A 20,867-nucleotide genomic window follows, 5' to 3' on the forward strand; every position below is an offset into this window, starting at 1 on the left:
TGCTGTGATCAAAGGAGTCTATTTTTTTAAAAGGCCTGTAGATATGGAATGCTATCATTTTTGCACCACTTTTTAGAAGAGTCACAGAAAAGTATGATTTAGAGTTGAAACAATGAAACTGTGTCATTCAGGCACAGGATATGAAGCCATTTAGAGAGGGGAAACAAGGATCATCCCATATTTCCTTTTAAACTAGGCAAAATTTGCTTCTTAATCATGATATGTATTTATTACTCGGCTAATGCAAGTTAGGTGTATAAAATCAAAGGGACACAATTTTGCAAGTGAAAAAAAGAGTTTCTTAACATATATGTTTTTATTTTCAGGAAGGAATAAGGATGCTTATTTCAAGAGATCTGGATTGTGCAAATACGATGTATGTCCAGTTTTCACTTAGATTTATAGCAAAAGGTAAGTACGAATTCATTATTTTCCTTCAAGAGAATTCTCCCCTGTACAATTCCTTTTCCACAAAAAATCACAGATTTAAGGCCCATAAGTTTTGTTATATGGAAGAGCTAACATACATTGGTACACATAAATGTTTACAAGTATTTTTCTTTAAGTTTATCTTAATATAAGGGGGAGAATACTGATTTTAAATAATTTCATATAGCTATAATCCTATTAGTTCTATGGTAGTTAAATTTATCATCATGCCCCTGAGTCTTTCCACCACTACTTTCTAACTAAAAGAAATCTAAATTTTAAAATGTTTAACTTGTGAAAAATGTGGTTTTTCTTTTACAGATATGAATCCAAAAAAAAGCCTATTCTTAGTCATTGACTTTTCATATTAACTAAATGATTTTCTTGAACAAATTGATGGTAGATATAATACATATTCAAGTAGTTTTTCTGTTTATATCCTGAGATTTAAATGTTTGACCCTTTGTAAAACCGTGATGCCTGTAGAATCAAAATGTTTTGATGTAAAGTTTCCTAAATACAGAAAGATGTCTGTGCATATCTCAGAGAAAAAGAGAGGTATTATTGTGTGCACATCCAAGGTTTGGTGTGTATTTTGAGATATACAGAAAGCCCAACCTGTCATCCCCTTAAGTTGCTTCTGAAGTATTTGGACTATAAAGCCTCCATATAAACTATAAAACATAAGTTCACATATGCATTGATGCCTAAAGATTCAGCCAACAACATACCATTTCCCTATTTTTATCACAATATGTTTTGTACCTGTGTTATCTTCTTCCTAGGTACCCCAGAGAGATCTCACTCTATTCTATTACAATTCTCCATCAATGGAGGAATCACTTGGCACCTGATGGATGAATTTTACTTTCCTCAAACAACCAATATACTTTTCATCAATGTTCCCTTGCCATATACTGCCCAAACCAATGCTACAAGATTCAGACTCTGGCAACCTTATAATAATGGTAAAAATGCATGTGTTCTCCTGTGATCAAAACTGACAGTGGCATGTTAACACATTTGTTTCTAAGGTGTGGAGGTAGTGTTTGTGAACTGAGCAGCTTAACTGTCCACAGCACACACATTGTACATGCTTCACTTTTGACAAGTGTATTAGTCCGTTTTCATGCTGCTGATAAAGACATACCCAGATTGGGAAGAAAAAGAGGTTTAATTGGACTTACAGTTCCACATGGCTGGGGAGGCCTCAGAATCATGTTGGGAGGTGAAAGCCATGTCTTACATGGTGGCAGCAAGAGAAAATAAGGAAGATGCAAAAGCGGAAACCCCTGATAAACCCATCAGATCTCATCAGACTTACTACCACGAGAACATTATGGAGGAAACTGCTCTCATGATTCCAATTATCTCCCACTTGGTCCCTTCCACAATACATGGGAATTATGGGAGTACAATTCAAAATGAGATTTGGGTGGGGACACAGAGCCAAACCATATCAACAAGTCTCAATAAATAGTTAAATATTTAACATATATATATGTATATATAATCTCTTCCTATTTGACTGTAGGTTCTCCTGTTAATGTAAATATAGCTGAATTCTGTTACAGAGCTAAAGCTTTATAAAATAATCCAGCATTATCATTAGGCACTCATCAATTGTAATGACATTTTTGTTGCATTTATTTGGGAATACATAGTTCTTCTGATTGTGGCGTTTCATTAGTGAAATAGAACACTATTGCAAAATGCCATGATGAAGTGAGAGGGACTTAGACCAAGCAGATAGTGCTATAGATAAAATATTCTTATCACATACACTTGCTTCAGTGATAAGTTAAAGTGAATGTATAATTTAATAGCATTTCAAATGGTTACAGAAAATGATTCTACAAATTGGTAATGTTTTGTTGCTTCCTATATTTCTATTAACTGCTGATTATAAAGGACCAGACTTTACCAAGTCATGCATATAATCTCCTAAATAAATATGGAGATGCCACATTAAGCAGCAGATTCTTTGCAGAGGTAACACAAAAATGGAAAAGGCAAAGGTTCTCCCTTCTCTAAAATTTAACCTATTTCGTTAACAATTAATAAGTTAAAAATAAAACATAAAACAAAATTTTTAATTTATTGTGAAACATATACATACATCTTGTCACTGAATAAAAGTCCAAAAAAGGAATGTGCCAGGTGCGGTGGCTCACAACTGTAATCCCAGCACTTAGGGAGGCCGAGGCAGGTGGATCACCTGAGGTCAGGAGTTCGAGACCAGCCTGGCCAACATGGTGAAACCCCATCTGTACAAAAATACAAAAAAATTAGCTGGGCGTGGTGGCACACACCTGTAATCCCAACTACTCGGGAGTCTGTGGCAGGAGAATCGCTTGAACCCGGGAGGCAGAGGTTGGAGTGAGCCAGATGGCACCACTGCACTCCAGCCTGGGTGACAGAGGGATTGCTGCCTTCATACTATGTTTGGAATGCTCATCTAATGTTTTTTTCATTGATTCCACCAACCACTTTCTAAACAAGAAGAGGAAAGAATGTGACTAAAATTAGAATAGTGATAGGATTAGAGATAGAGACCTGTGATTTCATTCAAAGCATCAGGTTTGTTCTACAGGCTCCTATTTACAGTTCCTTTTTAAAAATGTTCTGTAAGAATTGTACTAAAGTAGAAATCAGTGAAGAAGCAACCTAGGGAATCTTGACATTTCTGCTTGGCATGGACTTATCACCTTGTTTCAAGGTCAGTCCAAACAGTGCTTTACAAAAGCAGCCTGGTGTTTGCCCTTCTTATTTACTCTATAACATATTCCTTAAACACCTGGTCTAAATCACTGAATCAAATCCTATAGCAGTAAAAAGAGTGATTTCCCTTGTGTCCTATATATTCCCACAGTATCTCCAGATCAACATAGAAGACTTGAAAAACATTAAGATAACATGGAGTATTATTGATCAGAGAATATTTTTCTTCTTTGTTAAATAAACAAATAAATACAATTGTGTATCAGGGCATTCTTTTAATGGCCACAGTCCTTCAGCCTGACTCAAGTATGGGTTGACCCTAAAAAGTCATGAATTGCTCCCTGAATAGACTGGTTAGTGTACCTTGGTTCTAAGTCCACTAACTGACCACCCATTCTCACAGATTCCCCTAAACCACTAAAACACAACTCAAAACCCACTCTTGCCAGGGGAGGGTTCATAGCACTGCTATTATTTGAAGGACAGCATGCTTTCACGTACATGATATACAAAGCATTATCACAGCTTTCTGAAATTAACAAGGCAGTTCCATGCTATATCGATTTAATATGGTTGCAAGCTTAATTTTTTCGTTTTTTTTTTTTTTTTTTTTTTTTTTTTTTTGAGACAGCGTCTTGTTCTGCTGCCCAGGCTGGAGTGCAGTGGTGAGACCTTGGCTCACTGCAACCTCCACCTCCCAGGCTCAACCGTCCTCCCCCACAGCCTCCTGAGTAGCTGGGACTACAGGCACGCACCACCACGCCCAGCTAATTTTTTTGGTTATTTGTTTGTTTGTTTTTTTTGTGTGGAGACAGAGTTTTGCCATATTGCCCAGGCTCAGGCAATCCGCCCACCTTGGGCTCCCAAAGTGCTGGGATTACAGGCGTGAGCCACTGCACCTGGCCAATTTTAATCACTGACAATATACTGTTATGTACTTTATGGGTTTTTTTTTCCCCTAGAAAGCATATGGATTTGGCGGGGGGGTGGTTTGTGTGGTTCTTTTTTGAGACATGGTCTTGCTCTCTTGCCCAGGCTGGAGTGCCGTGGCATGATCACAGCTCACTATAACCTCAAACTCCTGGACCCAAGCAGTCCTCCCACCTCAGCCTCCTGAGTAGCTAGGACTACAGGCATGTGCAACCACACCTGGCTAATTTTTTTTATTTTTTGTAGAGATAAGCCCTTACTATGTTGTCCAGGCTGGTCTTGAACTCCTGGGCTCAAAAAAATCATCCTGTAGAAGGCATATGTTTAACTTATTGTTACTGAGTTGCTTTTGTCCTTTGCTTTCTTTCAATGGGCAAAAGTGTTCATTTGATTTTCATCACTGGAAAAACTTGCTTTATCCAAAAACGCCTTAGGTAAGAAAGAAGAAATCTGGATTGTTGACGACTTCATTATCGATGGAAATAATTTAAACAACCCCATGATGCTCCTGGATACATTTGACTTTGGGCCCAGAGAAGACAATTGGTTTTTCTATCCTGGTGGTAACATTGGTCTTTATTGTCCATATTCTTCAAAGGGGGCACCGTAAGTATTTAATTAAGAATCTAAACATGAAACCACTCTTGCATACAAATCATGATGAACTTTTGCCTAAATGGGTTCCTGGTTGTTTACCTATGTAACAGGGAAGAAGATTCAGCTATGGTGTTTGTTTCCAATGAAGTTGGTGAGCATTCCATTACCACCCGTGACCTCAGTGTGAATGAGAACACCATCATACAATTTGAGGTACTTGACTTTGTTCTAGAATAAATGCTTTCAATTTTATATTGAACAAAACCTGGGAAAGAGGAGGAAAATCTCAGATGATTTCATGCATTATGACCTCCCATTTTTGTGCAAGGATGTAAGAGGTTTTGGCATCATCATTTACCTTTATTAACAGAGTCAGTTGTCATACTAAGGTTTATTTCTGAATTCTTATCCTTTATGACGTAGCTTCCCCACCTGCTACAATGGGAAGTTGAAATATTTTAAACATTTTAAAAATGAAAAGGCTCATACTATTCTTGTATTATATTTCCACACTTTTTATGTGAAACTTAAAATTTCTTAGGGACCAGGTCAAATGTAACTATAGTCTATGCCATGCTAGTATATTTATATAATATTTATCATGATGTTATTAATTTTACAGATAATACTACACTGTTTTATAACTTCAAATATATTTGCTCTGTGTATTTTATTAATATTTATGCACTCCTTATATTTGTCAAGAGAGCAAATTAATAATTAACATAAAAATATTTACATATTTCAAAACCTTAGATAAAATCAGCAGAACCAAAGGTACATTATACCGGCGTTTTAGAATATTAACTTTTCAGAATATTTTTTCATAGCTGATAAAAGATGACATCTTTAGCCCATTTAAGAGTTCCATTATCAGCCGGGCGCGATGGCTCCCACCTGTAATCCCAGGACTTTGGGAGGCCAAGGCGGGCAGATCATGAGGTCAGGAGTTCAAGACCAGCCTGACCAACATGGTGAAACCCCGTCTCTACTAAAAAATACAAAAATTAGCCGGGTGTGGTGGTGCACACCTGTAATCCCAGCTGCTCAGGAGGCTGAGGCAGGGGCATTGCTTGAACCCGGGAGGTGAAGGCTGCAGTGAGCCGAGATCACGCCACTATACTCCAGCCTGGGTGACGAAGTGAGACTCCATCTCCAAAAAAAAAAAAAAAAAAAAAAAAAAAGAATTCAGGTAGAAACAAGCGCCTATAGGTGAAAGTTTATCAAATGTCAATAGTTACTCATCAGAAGGTAAAAGGTATGTAAGTTCACATACCTACACACACATAATATGTATAGTGTATATTTATTGATATATAACTATAGATGGCTATATGTAACTATATATATCAATAACTGGTTGCTATGCTTTGATGGCATGATAGTAAGAAAATGTTAATCTCCATTGGAAAGGGGACAATTTTTATAGAAAGAATTGCATGTATTTATTCAGTTTATTTTAATGCACTTGAAAGCATGGAAAAAGGAAGGGAAAGCCATTGTTTCCCTAATGGCTAAAAAGGTCTTTACATAAAGACAGAATACACTGGTGGATACCAGGGCAGGGAGGGGAAGGATGTGGGAAGAAGTAGGTGAAAGGAGACAAGCTTGCAGTTATGTAGGATGAATAAGTCTAGAGATCCAATGTACAGCATGAAGACCATAGTTAATAATATAATATTGTATGCTGAAAACGTGTTAAGAGAATAGATTTGAGGTGCTCTTACCACACACACAAAAGGTAACTATGGAAGGTGATAGATAGGTTAATTTGCTTGGCCATAGTAATTATTTCACTTTGTATATTATATCAAAACAGTATGGGTACACCTTAAGTATATATAATTTTAAAAAGATCTTTCCCTGTGCCAGGGAAATGATGACAATGTTTGTATTCTCTTTTGGTATTGAATATGCATTGAAGATTCATGCGTAAAACCCTTGGGATTATTTGGAAGGTGTCACAAGAAGGAAAATAGAAGGTATCCTACCTAGTAGATGGGGCAGGGGAAGCTAACAGGGTTAGGGAAACAGTCTTTTCACTATGATGTGCTTGGCTTGGCTAGGAAAATGGGCCAAAGGTAAAATTTGGAATTGTCCCAGCCTCTGCCTTATCCACTTCCTGCTTTTTATAAAATGAAGGGAAATAAATTTTTCATGAGGCCCTTTGAGGTTCTTTATGAAAAATTATAATTTAAAGGTAATATACAATATGACTCAGGCAAAACATAATTTTATAGTGTTAAATATTTCAACAAAACAGTTCCCAGGAAAATGGACCCTAGAAAATAATGAAGTGGTGAATCATTTCAAGGCTTGTTGCTCTGAGGTAATTTGTATCGTTTTTTCTTCATCCCAAGATCAATGTCGGCTGCTCGACTGATAGCTCATCCGCGGATCCAGTGAGACTGGAATTTTCAAGGGACTTCGGGGCGACCTGGCACCTGCTGCTGCCCCTCTGCTACCACAGCAGCAGCCACGTCAGCTCCTTATGCTCCACCGAGCACCACCCCAGCAGCACCTACTACGCGGGAACCATGCAGGGCTGGAGGAGGGAGGTCGTGCACTTTGGGAAGCTGCACCTTTGTGGGTGAGGACCCGCTGCTTGCCGCCACATTTGTTTCTCGTTTGACAGTTTATTCCTGAAGTCGTCATTCACTTGCCACTTTATCACGGGGAAATTTCCACCTGACATTTCTTCCTCAGTTGTCCAGGAAGCAGATCAGTGGCTATTTAAAATGTAGGACACTGAGCTGACATAACTACTAATTTCTAGTTTGAAGGTAGATTTTAACAGCACACCGTGGGCTGCACCCTGTAGTGGGGTTCATATCCTTGTGAATGTCTCTTAGATCAGTTAGAACGCAACAAAAATAGGGTTTTCCCCTAATGCTGTGACGTTCCTCTGCCTACTCCCACCTCACGATATAAATGCAGCTAGAATATTATGACTTTCAAACATCTGCCTATATGTCTTATGCAGGGAGAGTGTACATAGGGAGCATAGAAGCCCACAGAATATTTCTGGTGTCTCATTAAAAAAAAAAAAAAAAAAAAAAAAAAAGGCTAGCACGTTGCCCCCAGGCATCTCTACTTTTCCAACCTCTCTGAGCATTCTTGTTACATATATTTGACTCTTCTGCTGAAAAACAACTTAGAGATAAAGGACTTCACCCCCAACAGAAATGAAATGAAAAGTATATTTCAAAAAATAAAACTAATAATAAAAGTGAAGAAAGAGAGGAAGTCAACAAAGCAGTCTGCCTCCAAATTTCTGTCTTTTCTCTCAGAATAAAGAATGTTTTCTTTCAGAGTATGTCAAAAAAAGAAGAAAGTACTAATATCATACTTTCAAGATGGAAATAGATTTATATTCCTGATGTGAAACTGAGCATAATTAGAAGTCTTGAGTCTTCAAACAAGACTACTAATACGTAGTACTTTTCCAAAAGGGTGAAAGTGAATTTTTTAAAGTCTGCATCTCTTTGAACATAGATCTATCCACTCATTATATTATCAGCATAACTGTTATAAATTGAATGCTAAGGATTTTAATATTTTGGGTTGTTGAATATATCATTTACTAATCCTTGTGATTATGCCAGGATATGATTCTAATAGGAAATCCAACTATCTTTTTCAAAACAAGCATTACTAAGCAAAATGTCCTCAAAGTTCTTTAGAACTGACAGCCAGAGGAGGCAAAGAGTGTCTCTGGAGATTGTAGGAATAGATGGAGCTAATGACACAGCCAGCACAACCAGAAAGCTACCATTGGTTGGGGGGAGCTTGTCTTTAGAAGAATCTGACAGGGGAAAATAAGCCAGGAAAAAGTTTTTATTCAAAATAGTTGTATTACTTAAGATCGTATGTTGCAAGAAATATAAAGAGGCTTACCAAAAAGGTGAAAGAACTTATTGGAAAGATACTGGGGAATTTCATGGACTTCACTCAGAAAGTGTGGGGAACTTAGCAACAGAAGTTTGTGATCCTTGTTTTTATAGTGCTCACTTTAACATCACTCAGCAAACTAGAGCTTTCATTGCCTGGAGCTCTTAATTCCAAATTTCCAAATCTGAACCTATCAGCTGTAGCCTGAAAGCTAGGTGTTCCAAGAGAAGCATAGCTGTTGAAAGACCATGCCTATGAGCAGGACAGGCAAGGGAAAGGCCTAGATAGCTTAGGCACTGTTGTGGTCTGAATTGTTGTTGAAATTCACATGTCTCAATTCATTCCCCTGAAGGTAATGGAATAAGGAGATGGGGCATTTTAGGGGGCAATTAGTTCATGAAAGTGGAGCCCTCATGATTGGCATCAGTGCCCTTATAAAAGAGACCCCAGTAGACTGCCTTGCCTCTTCCACCATGTGAGGACCCAGCAGGAAGGCACCATCCATAAACCACAAGTGAGCCCTCAGCAGACACTGATGTGCTGGCTCCTTGATCTTGGACTTCCCAGCCTCCAGAAGTGTGAGAAATAAATTTCTGTTATTTATAAGCCACCCGATTTATGGTATTTTGTTACAGCAGCCTGAATGGAGTAACACAGGCTTCTAGATACAGAGCAGTCTGCCGAACTCCCTCGCGGTATTACGGAAAAACACTAGGTTTTCTATTTAATGGACCTCCAATTTCCTCCAATTATCCAGCTAAGAATTAGATTAAATAGAAAACCACCCTAAAGATAGATTGTAGGTTATGATTTTAGGTTGTTTTGCCAACTGAGACTTGCTTCAGCAAGTTCCCACGTGGAAAAATCCCATCTAAAGGTGTATGAAATAAGATGGCAAAGATCTGCCAGTCAGAGGCACTGAGTGAAGACGCTCATGCCAGGGGAGTGCTCCAGCATCACAGAGACCACCTCGCTCAGTGTTGGTAATGCCCACTGTGCTGTGCTTCCACGTAAGGCATGACAATATAATTTGGAAATATCAACAAGAGAATTGCAGACATCTGTATTTTTACCCACTAGTACAAAGCCACTTACAAAACACAATACTATAATAGTGTACAGAATCTAGACTGTCACATTATTTGCATTCTGTGTCATTTTTATTTCTCTGAAAAGAAAGTAAATGTATCAAGGAGGCATGCATGCCTGTTTTCAGAATGGTATAAACGCACCTTTCAAACTGCCTTCAACCATTTCTGTGAGGAGAAAACTTTGCCTTAGGGTGTTGTCTACTCCTTGTTTCAGGAAAAGAATTAGCACTCTTCTTAAAACCCATGCAGGCATGAATGGCTGGAAGGCAAAAGTTAAATTTTCTCCAACTCAGTGAACCATCCCTTGGTTGGTATTCAACATGGTACATAGTAATGGCACAAGTGCTGGATGCTAAATATATATATACACACACACACACAAAAATCCATGTTTAAAATACTTTTTTCTGTGCATTTGTTGGATACTAGATACACACAAAAAGTGTATTCAATGTTCTCAGGTGCAAAATAGTCAAATTTTGTTGCCTCTACATATATAGTCCATTTACATGCAAAGAATAACTATGAGCTTTCATCTAATTTTATTCGTATCACCTTGTGTCCTTTTAGAGTCCTTTTGTCTTTAAAAGTTCCTAATTGTTTTTGCTTTATGCAGCTTCGTAATGAGTCAGCCAGAACCCCTATTTAATGAAAGCAATGTTGTGTGCTTGAAATTTTAAGTTTATGTTTAAAAAACAGATCCTTTTGAATACGACTGGCTTAGAAGAACAGATGTTGACATTCACCAAGGAGGGTGGCAGTGAGAAATTTTCAAAATAAGATTTCAGCAGAAGGGAACCTCAGTGAAACCAGACCCTTCAGTCCATTTATCATAGTGCTTGCAGTTTCTGTGTCAAGGCAGGTGAACAATAATAAATATCCAACTAAGGTGGTTCATTTGTATTCAGAACATTTGAATAAATAAGTTCAAAAACATCCTTGTAGGCTTTTGTTCAAAGGAAAACTCCAGCCATTTCCCTCAGCTCAGCAGTCTGAAAGTTCAAAAGGTAAGCAGTGCTTCTTGCCAAGACTAAACTCTGACAAGTATTTGAAAATAAAGTTTAATTATGGACTGGCATTTTGGGGGCAGCTTAATATAGTTGGAGTTTGGGACTGGGTGCAGTGGCTCACACCTATAATCCCAGCACTTTGAGAGGCCAAGGTGGCCAGATCACTTGAGGTCAGAAGTTTGAGACCAGCCTGGCTAACATGGTAAAACCTCATTTCTGCTAAAAATACAAAAAGTAGCCAGGCGTGGTGATGGGTGCCTGTAATCCTAGCTACTCGGGAGGCTGAGGCAGAAGAATTGCTTGAACCCTGGAGGTGGAGGTTGCAGTGAGCTGAGATCATGCCACTGCACTCCAGCTTGGGTGACAGAGCAAGATGAAACAATGAAATTAGGGTTAAATATATGTAGGAACTTGAATCTGTCTGCTTTACTATCCACTAAATTTTAGGAGCCTAACAAGTGTATTTTTCCCTCACTACCCATCCTTAACCCTGGTATTTAACTTCTAATTTCTGTTTCTCAAACAGAAAACTATTCAGAATTTAGTTGCTATGATAATTGAAAATTGAGAAGATTCACAGGGCACAAAAATAAGTGCACATGTCATCTTTGCATCCTGCTACTCTAAAATAAATCTATCTTCTTTGAACGGAGTTTTATACATGATAAAATAGATTAAAATATTTCTGGACAGCTGCCTAAATATGTAGATTATTTCTAAGGAGCTAACTTATCAGCAACATGATAGGACAATTCAAAAGGAAAATTATTTTGGACTTAAAAAGAAGTTAAGAAATAAAAGAATCTAAAATACATCAGATTTTGCCACTTTTTATCTTAAAAAATAATATTTTTGGGCTGTTTCTGATCAGATAAAATCAAAAAAACCTTAGTTTGGCTCATAAGGACTTTCACAACAAATTACGTACAACAAAAGGTTTACTGAGCAGGTACTACGTATGAACACTATATGGTTGCCTTAAAAAGGTACAAAAAAAGAAAGAGACATGGACATTGGCCTCTACGAGCTCACAGCCAGTAGAGGAAATAGACACACTTTTAAATAACTCCAGCCCTGATAACTATAATAATGGAAATTCCATCAAAATTATGGAAGAGAAAGTAAGATAGAAAAATTTAAAAGATTAGTCATTTACCATAAGGTCCATCAATTTCACTACCCTTCTACCCAAAAGAATTGAAAACATGTATTTTAGCAATTACCTGTACACAAATATTCATAGCATCACTGTTCACAATAGCCAAAAAAATGGAAACAACCAAATGTCCACCAACTAATGAATGGGTAAATAAAGCTAGTATATCCATACAATGGAATATTGTTCAGTAATAAAAGGCATGAAATTCTGATACTTGCTACACCATGAATGAACCTTGAAAACATTACGCTAAGTGAATGAAGCCAGACACAAAAGGTCATATATTCTATCTTTCCATTTATATGAAATATCCAGAAGAGGTAAATCTATAGAGACAGAACTGATTGGTGGTTGTCAGTTGTCAGGGAGGGAGAGATGGGGAAAACTGTTTAATGGGTATGGGGTTTCCTTTTGGGGTGATAAAAATGTCTTGAAACTACAAAGAGGTGATGGTTGGACAACACTATCAATGTGCTAAATGCCACTGTGTGTACACTTTAAATGGTTAATGGTTAATTTTACATTGTGTGAATTTTACGTCAGTTTTTTTTTTAAAAAAGATTAGTTATACAGAGTGTATTAAACAGACAGTAGGGGCTGGGTGTGATGGCTTACACTTGTAATCCTAGCACTTTGGGAGGTCGAGGTGGGTGGATCGCTTGAGGTCAGGAGTTGGAGAACAGCCTGGCCAACATGGTGAAACCCCATCTCTACTAAAAATACAAAAATTAGCCAGGTGTGGTGGTGGGCACCTGTAATCCCAGCCACACGGGAGGCTGAGGCAGGAGAATCGCTTGAACCCAGGAGATGGAGGTTGCAGTAAGCCAAGATTGTACCACTGCACTCCAGCCTGGGTGACAGAGTGAGGCTCTGTCTCAGAAAAAAAAAAAAAAAAAAAAGATAGTAGGGATGGAGAAATCTTCACCAAGGAGGTCAATATTGAAAAAGATGGGAAGATCAAGTGAAATGTTGACATTCTGATAGGATTGGGAAAAGCTTACAAGAAACAAGAACTTTATTGGAAAAATCCTGGAGATTGAGGAATGGAGTTTTGTTCCTGAAATGGCAAATGTTTTCTATTTCTTGGGTGTTGAGCATAGGTAGAAGCTTCCCATTGTTCATTGATCAGATGTGCTTACTTTGAAGGTATGTTGTTCTGTCGATCAGCTTTTGAAAGACTTGTACCTCTTTTCCAGATCTGTCCGTTTCAGATGGTACCAGGGATTTTACCCTGCTGGCTCTCAGCCAGTGACATGGGCCATTGATAATGTCTACATCGGTCCCCAATGTGAGGAGATGTGTAATGGACAGGGGAGCTGTATCAATGGAACCAAATGTATATGTGACCCTGGCTACTCAGGTCCAACCTGTAAAATAAGCACCAAAAATCCTGATTTTCTCAAAGATGATTTCGAAGGTAGTCTTTTCTTACAAATTCTATGTAGTCTTGTGAAAGAACTTATATGTTAAACACAATTTTTGGTAGATAACTAATAATGCATTAAGTTTAATTCTAATATCTCATTATTACTTCAGTTGTGAACATCCAAGAATTCATTTAGTTCTGAATTTATAGGGTTCCATTTTGGAAACAATGGTCAGTGAGTGAGATACTGATACATGCTACAAGATCTTTATTGAGAAAAACTAAGGCTGTGTTCACCATTTTTTCTACCACATGTCATTTCTGACTAATGACAATTTTAGGAAATATCTATAGAGAGTTAATCTTGGATGGAAGTGTTTCCAGAAATATAAGTTCCTGTTATTGCTTTACCACAAACTGCTTAAATAGCCTCTCATCACTTTCCGTAGTTTAGTTTTACAGCTAGAATTCAGTATCATTATGTATTAAGACAGTGTTACAACATAGTAAAATGCATGTAATGTAATGATTAGAAAAAGAATTTAAATTATATATGCATTTTTATCAAACTGTGGAAAAAAGTCTCCATAAAAGAAAGTCTTAAATATAATAGCTATCCATATTAGGGTAATGGGATTAAAAGATTTTCTTTTGGCCTGGTGCAGTGGCTCATGCCTGTAATCCCAGCACTTTGGGAGACTGAGACGGGTGGATCACGAGGTCAGGAATTCGAGACCAGCCTGGCCAACATGGTGAAACCCCATCTCTACTAAAAACACAAAAAAGCCAGGCGGGCTGGTGGGCACTTGTAATCCCAGCTACTGGGAGGTGATTCGCTTGAACCTGAGAGGCAGAGTTTGCAGTGAGCCGAGATTGCACCACTGCACTTTAGCCTGGGCGACAGAGCGAGACTCCATCTCAAAAAAAAAAAAAAAAAAAAAAAAAAGATTTTCTTTCTTTTTGCTGAGTTTTTGTAAAATTGTTATATTTATGGTTTTACAATACATTTTAAAACTAGATCTAAGTATATCCATTCAGTGGAACATTACTCAGCCATAAAAACAAATGAAACACTGATACATACCACAACATAGATGAAACTCAAAAACATGTTAAATGAAAGAAGCCAGACACAAAAGGCCACATATTATGTCAATCTGTCTTTATGAAATATTCAGAATAAGTTAATTCATAAAGACAGAAAGCAGATTAGCATTTGCCAGGGCTGGAGGAGGGGGAAATGAGGGGACAGAGACAGTTTAACGGGCACAGGGTTTCCTTTCAGTCTCATGAAAAAGTTCTGGAACTAGGTAGTAGTGATGACTGCACAACAGAGTGTATCAGCTAAATGCCACTGAACTGTTTACTTTGAAATGGTTAAATTGGTAAATCTTATGTGATGTGTATTTTACTACAATGAAAAAATAAACTAAATTGGAGTATCTGAACAGATTTAAGAGCTGGTTTTTAAAGATGTTATTTTATATTTTATATTATTTTAATTTATTAATTAATTTATTTATTTATTGAGATGGGGTTTTGATCTTTCACCCAGACTGGAGTGAAGTGGCTCAATCTCAGCTCACTGCAACCTCCACCTCCTGAGTTCAAGCGATTCTCCTGCCTCAGCCTCCTGAGTAGCTGAGATTACAGGCGCCTGCCACCACACCTAGCTAATTTTTGTAGTTTTAGTAGAGACAGGGTTTTGCCATGTTGGCCGGACTAGTCTCGAACCCCTGACCTCAGGTGATCAACCCGCCTCAGCCTCCCAAAGTGCTGTGATGACAGGTGTGAGCCACTGCGCCCAGCCTTAAAGACGTTATTTAATAGGCAATAATAAATGGCATTGAAATTTCTCCCATTAAAACTGTTTTTTAAAATATTTTATTGTCCCTGCCTGATACTATCCTTACATTAGAAAGGACACAGTAGAGAGGCTGGTGGAAAGGCCACACAAGCCCCCACCTTCCTGATGGCCTGAACCACTCTCTTACTAACCAGTGTCCTTTTTTTCAGTGTGAACAAGCAGAAAGGAGGGATCCATCTAGCTGGACCATAGATACTCAAGAAAATACCCCCTCCTCCTATCACAAGAATCTGTAAAGTATACCAGCCAAGGCTAAACAATTCAAGCTAAAATGTTGAAAAGGCCTCTTATCCCAAAACACTACTTTAATATTTATGACTTCGTATTTTGAAACCACATAATGCGTTTACCATACTCCTTTTAAAAATATAATACAACTCACTATAGTTGGGGTCATAGGTAAACCATATTTTCCAATTTTTTCAGGTCAGCTAGAATCTGATAGATTCTTATTAATGAGTGGTGGGAAACCATCTCGAAAGTGTGGAATCCTTTCTAGTGGCAACAACCTCTTTTTCAATGAAGATGGCTTGCGCATGTTGATGACACGAGACCTGGATTTATCACATGCAAGGTAATCATTTTTAGATGCTGTTGAAAAAAACCACATCATAATGTATAATAGCAGAACATAATCAAATCAGAAAGAAGCAGAGAGATTTCAAGGACAAGGCCTTCCATTAGAAATACTGAACTTTTCTCTTTATCAAAGCTTTCAGGAAGACACAATTTACATAATTTCTAATCTAAAATTGAGAGAGATTATTCAAAACTTAATCAGAAAGGAAACATACCTAAACAGGCAACAGTTAACATCTGGTATTTTATAAGATTGAGATTAGGAAGTAATAATGTTTAATTTACTTTAACTTCAATCAAATATTGTGGATTTATCTTTCTATATAACATACTTTTCATTAGCACTTGCACTATGTGGAAATTATTTACACTTATACCATGCTTAGTAGAAAGCTTAGTTGAAATGCAATATATCTTCAGATTATTCACAATTAATTTTATCTCCACTATCAATTTAAGTTAAAAACATTTGAAGGGGCAGCCTTATTCTTTATAAGCATCTTTCCAATGATTCACTCACACATTCTAAGCAGTCATTTTCTAAATTGAACACAGTCACTCAGAAACAAACATTTTAAACTGGCTCAGAGGATTATGTCCTGTCAAGATGTGTATCCCTTGATCATTTGATGAGCCAAAAACTTAACAAGGAAGATAAGAAAGATGGTTTAACATGTGTAAAATGGAACCCTGACCTGATTTTGCAAATGAACAAAGAAACCATGTTTTTGTCTTTTGAAATATTTCAGAGTATCTTACAATAAATCTTAACATTTTTACCCCTTCTTTTTCCTAAATGTTTTATTTATTGATTATAAATTTGATCACACTTCATAGAAAATACAGTTCTGTGAGATAATTATACAGTTACAAAAACAATATTTTATCATTATCCCACTTTAATGCATATAGTTTAATTTGATGTTCCTTATTTCAGATTTTTCTTAGCAGCTGAGTTCTCTAATTTAGAAATTATTAGGTGTTCCCAAATAAGTAACTCTCTCATGGTTTATCTATCACTAAGTTAATACAAGGATTTTCTCAATACAAGTAGACCAAATACTAAAAGTATTTCTCTGTAAATGATTATTGTTTTTACAAATGTAAACGTCACTAGACACTAACCATGTATGTTTTCATTAATCCAATGTTAAAAGCTCCATTATTTAGCTCATCTCAGTAGCATGCTGTGTAGGATTTGCATATATTGAACTGAATATGCTCCACGTAAAATCCCAATTTTTTCAGGGTCAAAAGATAAATGAATGGGGTGGGGAAGGGAACTCATGAGGAATGAATGGTTTTACATATGGTACTGATAATATTTTTATTATACATCTTAATATCTTTCCTATGTCCAGCATGCATACATTAGTGGGTATGTGTGTTGGGTTACACATGAAATTTATTCTGCATTACCAGCTAGCATCGTGGCCAGACCAGAAAGCAGCAGCTTGCCTGCCAAAGATAACATGTGAGCTAGTTTTCATTGGCACCCCAGCTGGTTGCTTGCCACTCTGTCCACCTCCCTGCCAGCTGGGAACGCTGCCACTGGCCGGCTGCCACCATTCTCAGTGGCCAGTATCATCCATCCCCAGACCCAGCAACAGTCAGAGCCTGGCACAGCCACCACCACCACCACCCCACACTCATGCTCCCTGCCCCAGCACAAAAGAGAGAAAAGAGGCCCAGGCTTGACGTACCTCGTCCAAAAGATGCCTGGCCTTTCACAAAGAGGTGCTACAACCGGTGAATTTAAATGTGCCTCCCAAAGCCAATAACATGAGATCAGAAAAACGACTGGTGAAACCTTAGAAGAGATAATCTGCCAGTTATGTGGCATAAACTACATTAATTACATTCTTCCAGTTCCAACGTTTAAGGAGTAAAATTTATCTTAAATAGATGACAACACACACTCCCACACTAAACTGCCTTTAGACCCCTCCTATCTTTTTATAGAAGAGCCAAAGGGTGCAGGGAGTGCTCAGGTCCCTCAGGCTCTTCTCTGAGGAGAGTCGCTAGACAAATACGGGTGCAGAATTGCCTTTTTTCAGACTTCACATTTAATTAACTCCCTTTCCGATTAAAAAGGGAAATCAGACTTTGAAGTGATTGCTTTGGACACTCATTAAATTGCCATATTTATCGAGGCCATTCGTTCCCCTGCATTACCCCATGTGCTTGTCTGTTGTTAAGCATGTGGATTTCTTGTGGAAGTGAAAGTCTTCAGTAACATTTACAAATGTCAGATTTGTGCAGTTCTTCATGAGACTGGGATGTGGTAAAGGCGTTCCTGACCCCAGGAGCCAACCCGTGCTCCTACAGTATTCTCTCAACGGTGGCCTCTCGTGGAGTCTTCTTCAGGAGTTCCTTTTCAGCAATTCCAGCAATGTGGGCAGGTACATTGCCCTGGAGATACCTTTGAAAGCCCGTTCTGGTTCTACTCGCCTTCGCTGGTGGCAACCGTCTGAGAATGGGCACTTCTACAGCCCCTGGGTTATCGATCAGGTCAGTCTCTTCAGGATTAACTATTTTAATTGTTGTCACTTGAGCTGAATGTGGCCTTAGAAGGCATTTAGTTCAACCTGCTTGCTCAGTAGATGAAACCCAGAACTGACAGTTGAGTGACTTGCCCAAGGGCACACAGCTAGATTAGATATGGCATTTAGCTTCCTTTCATTCTCTATTCCTTCAATTGCCTAAGCTTATAAAAATAAACAACACAACAGAAGGACTAGGTCCTGCTCATAGAGGATTCTGCCATATGGATAGAGGGACGTTATCAAGCGTGATACAAGGTTATAATTCTCTGAAAAGGAAAATGTGCAAATTAGCATTGGTGCCACATGCAGTAGTTCCCAAATCCTCTTTCCTAGCCTTTGAGGAAAAAAAATGAACCAATCTCCCCCACATCCTTATAGACTGCTCCAAAGGATCTTTATACATAATAAAATGTATATCAAATAGAACTCAAAGAACCTGTTAACAAATCGTAGTGTTCATGCAAAGAATTGGAACTGAAATGCCTTAGGGTACAATTGTCCTTAAATAGAAATTTTACATGGAAAATAATCACACATAAGCCAAATTTTGCTTCCCAGCTTGGGTGCATGTCATTTCCAAAGGCACAGTTTAGCTGGTGTAGGCTGTGAATGGTTTTGTCGATCCTCTGATTTGTTTTCTGTAGCTTCTTGCCAGATGGGCAAGCAGACATAAACAAGAGCATTGTGAAAGGCCCCTCACATCCTGCTGGCCGTCCGGTGCCAGTTCTGAGCAGGCTGACAGATCAAAACAAACAAACAAACGAAAAAGGCAGAACTTTCCATTTCTTAAAACTAAATGGAAAATTTGTGATTTTTTAAAAATACATTTCAGATTCTTATTGGAGGAAATATTTCTGGTAATACGGTCTTGGAAGATGATTTCACAACCCTTGATAGTAGGAAATGGCTGCTTCACCCAGGAGGCACCAAAATGCCCGTGTGTGGCTCTACTGGTGATGCCCTGGTCTTCATTGAAAAGGCCAGCACCCGTTACGTGGTCAGCACAGACATTGCCGTGAATGAGGATTCCTTCCTACAGATAGACTTCGCTGCCTCCTGCTCAGTCACAGACTCTTGTTATGGTGAGTATGCCATCTCCAGATAGAGGGACAGGCATGTGTGCATGAGCTTCTGTGGCTGCCTCTGTCATAGGACTACTGTGCCTCTCTGATAGACCTGTAAGTAAAACACGAGTGCACTTTGAGTCAAACCACACTGTATTCTTGAATATACTGCATGTATTAATAACTTGAGTTTTAAAAGTTGATTTTTGAAAGCAACAGAATGTGAGCTTATTTTTTAAGCATACATATGTGAAGACTTCTTTTATAAAGTAAATAACCTAAATAATAATAATTTGTAAATCCATAAGTTTTTTAGTATCAGACTCGCGGAATAATAAATACTTGCAGTATTTTTCCAATAAGGGCTCTCATCAATCACATAGAGAATTCCAGGAATCAGCAATATGATTTATTTATATATATATATATGACTTATTAATACATATATTCACAGATTTAAATTCTTGGGGCATTAGATTAAACCAGTTATTGTCTCCTCTCCATATCCCCCCAAATGATGACATTTTGTTGTTCCCATTTTGCCTATATTTTTTGCCACCGTGGATCACAGCACATTCCAGGCCACACTCACTGTGACCAATTTGCACCCCCTAGAATGAGTATGTGCATGTGTACGCTCACACATACCATGCATTCACACTCACAGACCCATCTTAGGAGAGAAAAGCTGGCATCACTGTACACTTGGACTCTTTATCTGAACTTACAGACCTGTCAGGATTCTGGGTCTCCTGGTCTTTCACATCCCCATATAACTCTTCTTCCAGCAGACACAAACTAGAATCATTCAGTTTTAGATTCTGGGTAGCAGGGAGGCAGAAATTTGAGGAATTTGGTTATTTTCAAGGTCCTGCAGAATTCACAATTTTTAATATTCTCATTAGTCTGAATGTAATAGACATACTTTAGGAGGAATGCCAGAGATACTCTTTCTACCTCAGACACAGTCAGTCAAGATTAGATTAGTCAGTGGGGATGGAACTTGGAAAAGAGAAGACAGAAAAGTAGAAGGTGCACACCCTGTCTTCAGTAGGTACAGAGAGCCCAGTAAATCAAGTGTTCCATGGAACAGTGCTGATACAAAATGTAATGAGAACTCGAGGGAGCAAGAGATGACCAATGGTTGGCCAATATAAGAAGTTAGGGAACATTTCACAAAGGAGCTAAGTATTAAGTGGACCTTGATGGTTGAAGTAGATTTTAAGGGTGGATGGAGAAGAAAGGACCCCCAAACTAGGCTGGAAGCAGAAGCAAAGAAGCAGATGTGGGGTTCTTCTAAAACTGAGAGCAGACCAGCCTCAACAGGTCTGGTCTGCATCTAATGGAGAAGAGCACAGTGTGGTGATGTTGAAAACAGTCTAGACTCTTACTCCCTTCTTCACATAGAAAGTAGAGGAGAGCCCAGGTTGGGCGCGGTGGCTCAAGCCTGTAATCCCAGCACTTTGGGAAGCCGAGACGGGCGGATCACGAGGTCAGGAGATCGAGACCATCCTGGCTAACACGGTGAAACCCCGTCTCTACTAAAAAAGTACAAAAAACTAGCCGGGCAACGTGGCGGGCGCCTGTAGTCCCAGCTACTCGGGAGGCTGAGGCAGG

The 20,867-nt window shown here is 38.4% G+C and overlaps 1 protein-coding gene across 3 annotated transcripts in view; it reads left to right on the forward strand.

Annotated features, from left to right (window-relative positions):
• Window positions 1-20,867, forward strand: part of RELN (reelin) — a 515,960-nt gene that overhangs the window by 429,826 nt on the left and 65,267 nt on the right. For all 3 annotated transcript variants that reach the window (XM_050782664.1, XM_050782662.1, XM_050782663.1), the window contains exons 37-45: window positions 327-411; window positions 1,215-1,397; window positions 4,515-4,686; window positions 4,788-4,890; window positions 7,038-7,267; window positions 13,025-13,245; window positions 15,488-15,635; window positions 17,893-18,151; window positions 19,019-19,268. In XM_050782664.1, coding sequence (XP_050638621.1) covers window positions 327-411; window positions 1,215-1,397; window positions 4,515-4,686; window positions 4,788-4,890; window positions 7,038-7,267; window positions 13,025-13,245; window positions 15,488-15,635; window positions 17,893-18,151; window positions 19,019-19,268 — 1,651 coding nt within the window. The remainder of the gene's footprint in view (window positions 1-326; window positions 412-1,214; window positions 1,398-4,514; window positions 4,687-4,787; window positions 4,891-7,037; window positions 7,268-13,024; window positions 13,246-15,487; window positions 15,636-17,892; window positions 18,152-19,018; window positions 19,269-20,867) is intronic.

Source organism: Macaca thibetana, chromosome 3, assembly GCF_024542745.1.
Source record: "Macaca thibetana thibetana isolate TM-01 chromosome 3, ASM2454274v1, whole genome shotgun sequence".
NCBI lineage: Eukaryota > Metazoa > Chordata > Mammalia > Primates > Cercopithecidae > Macaca > Macaca thibetana.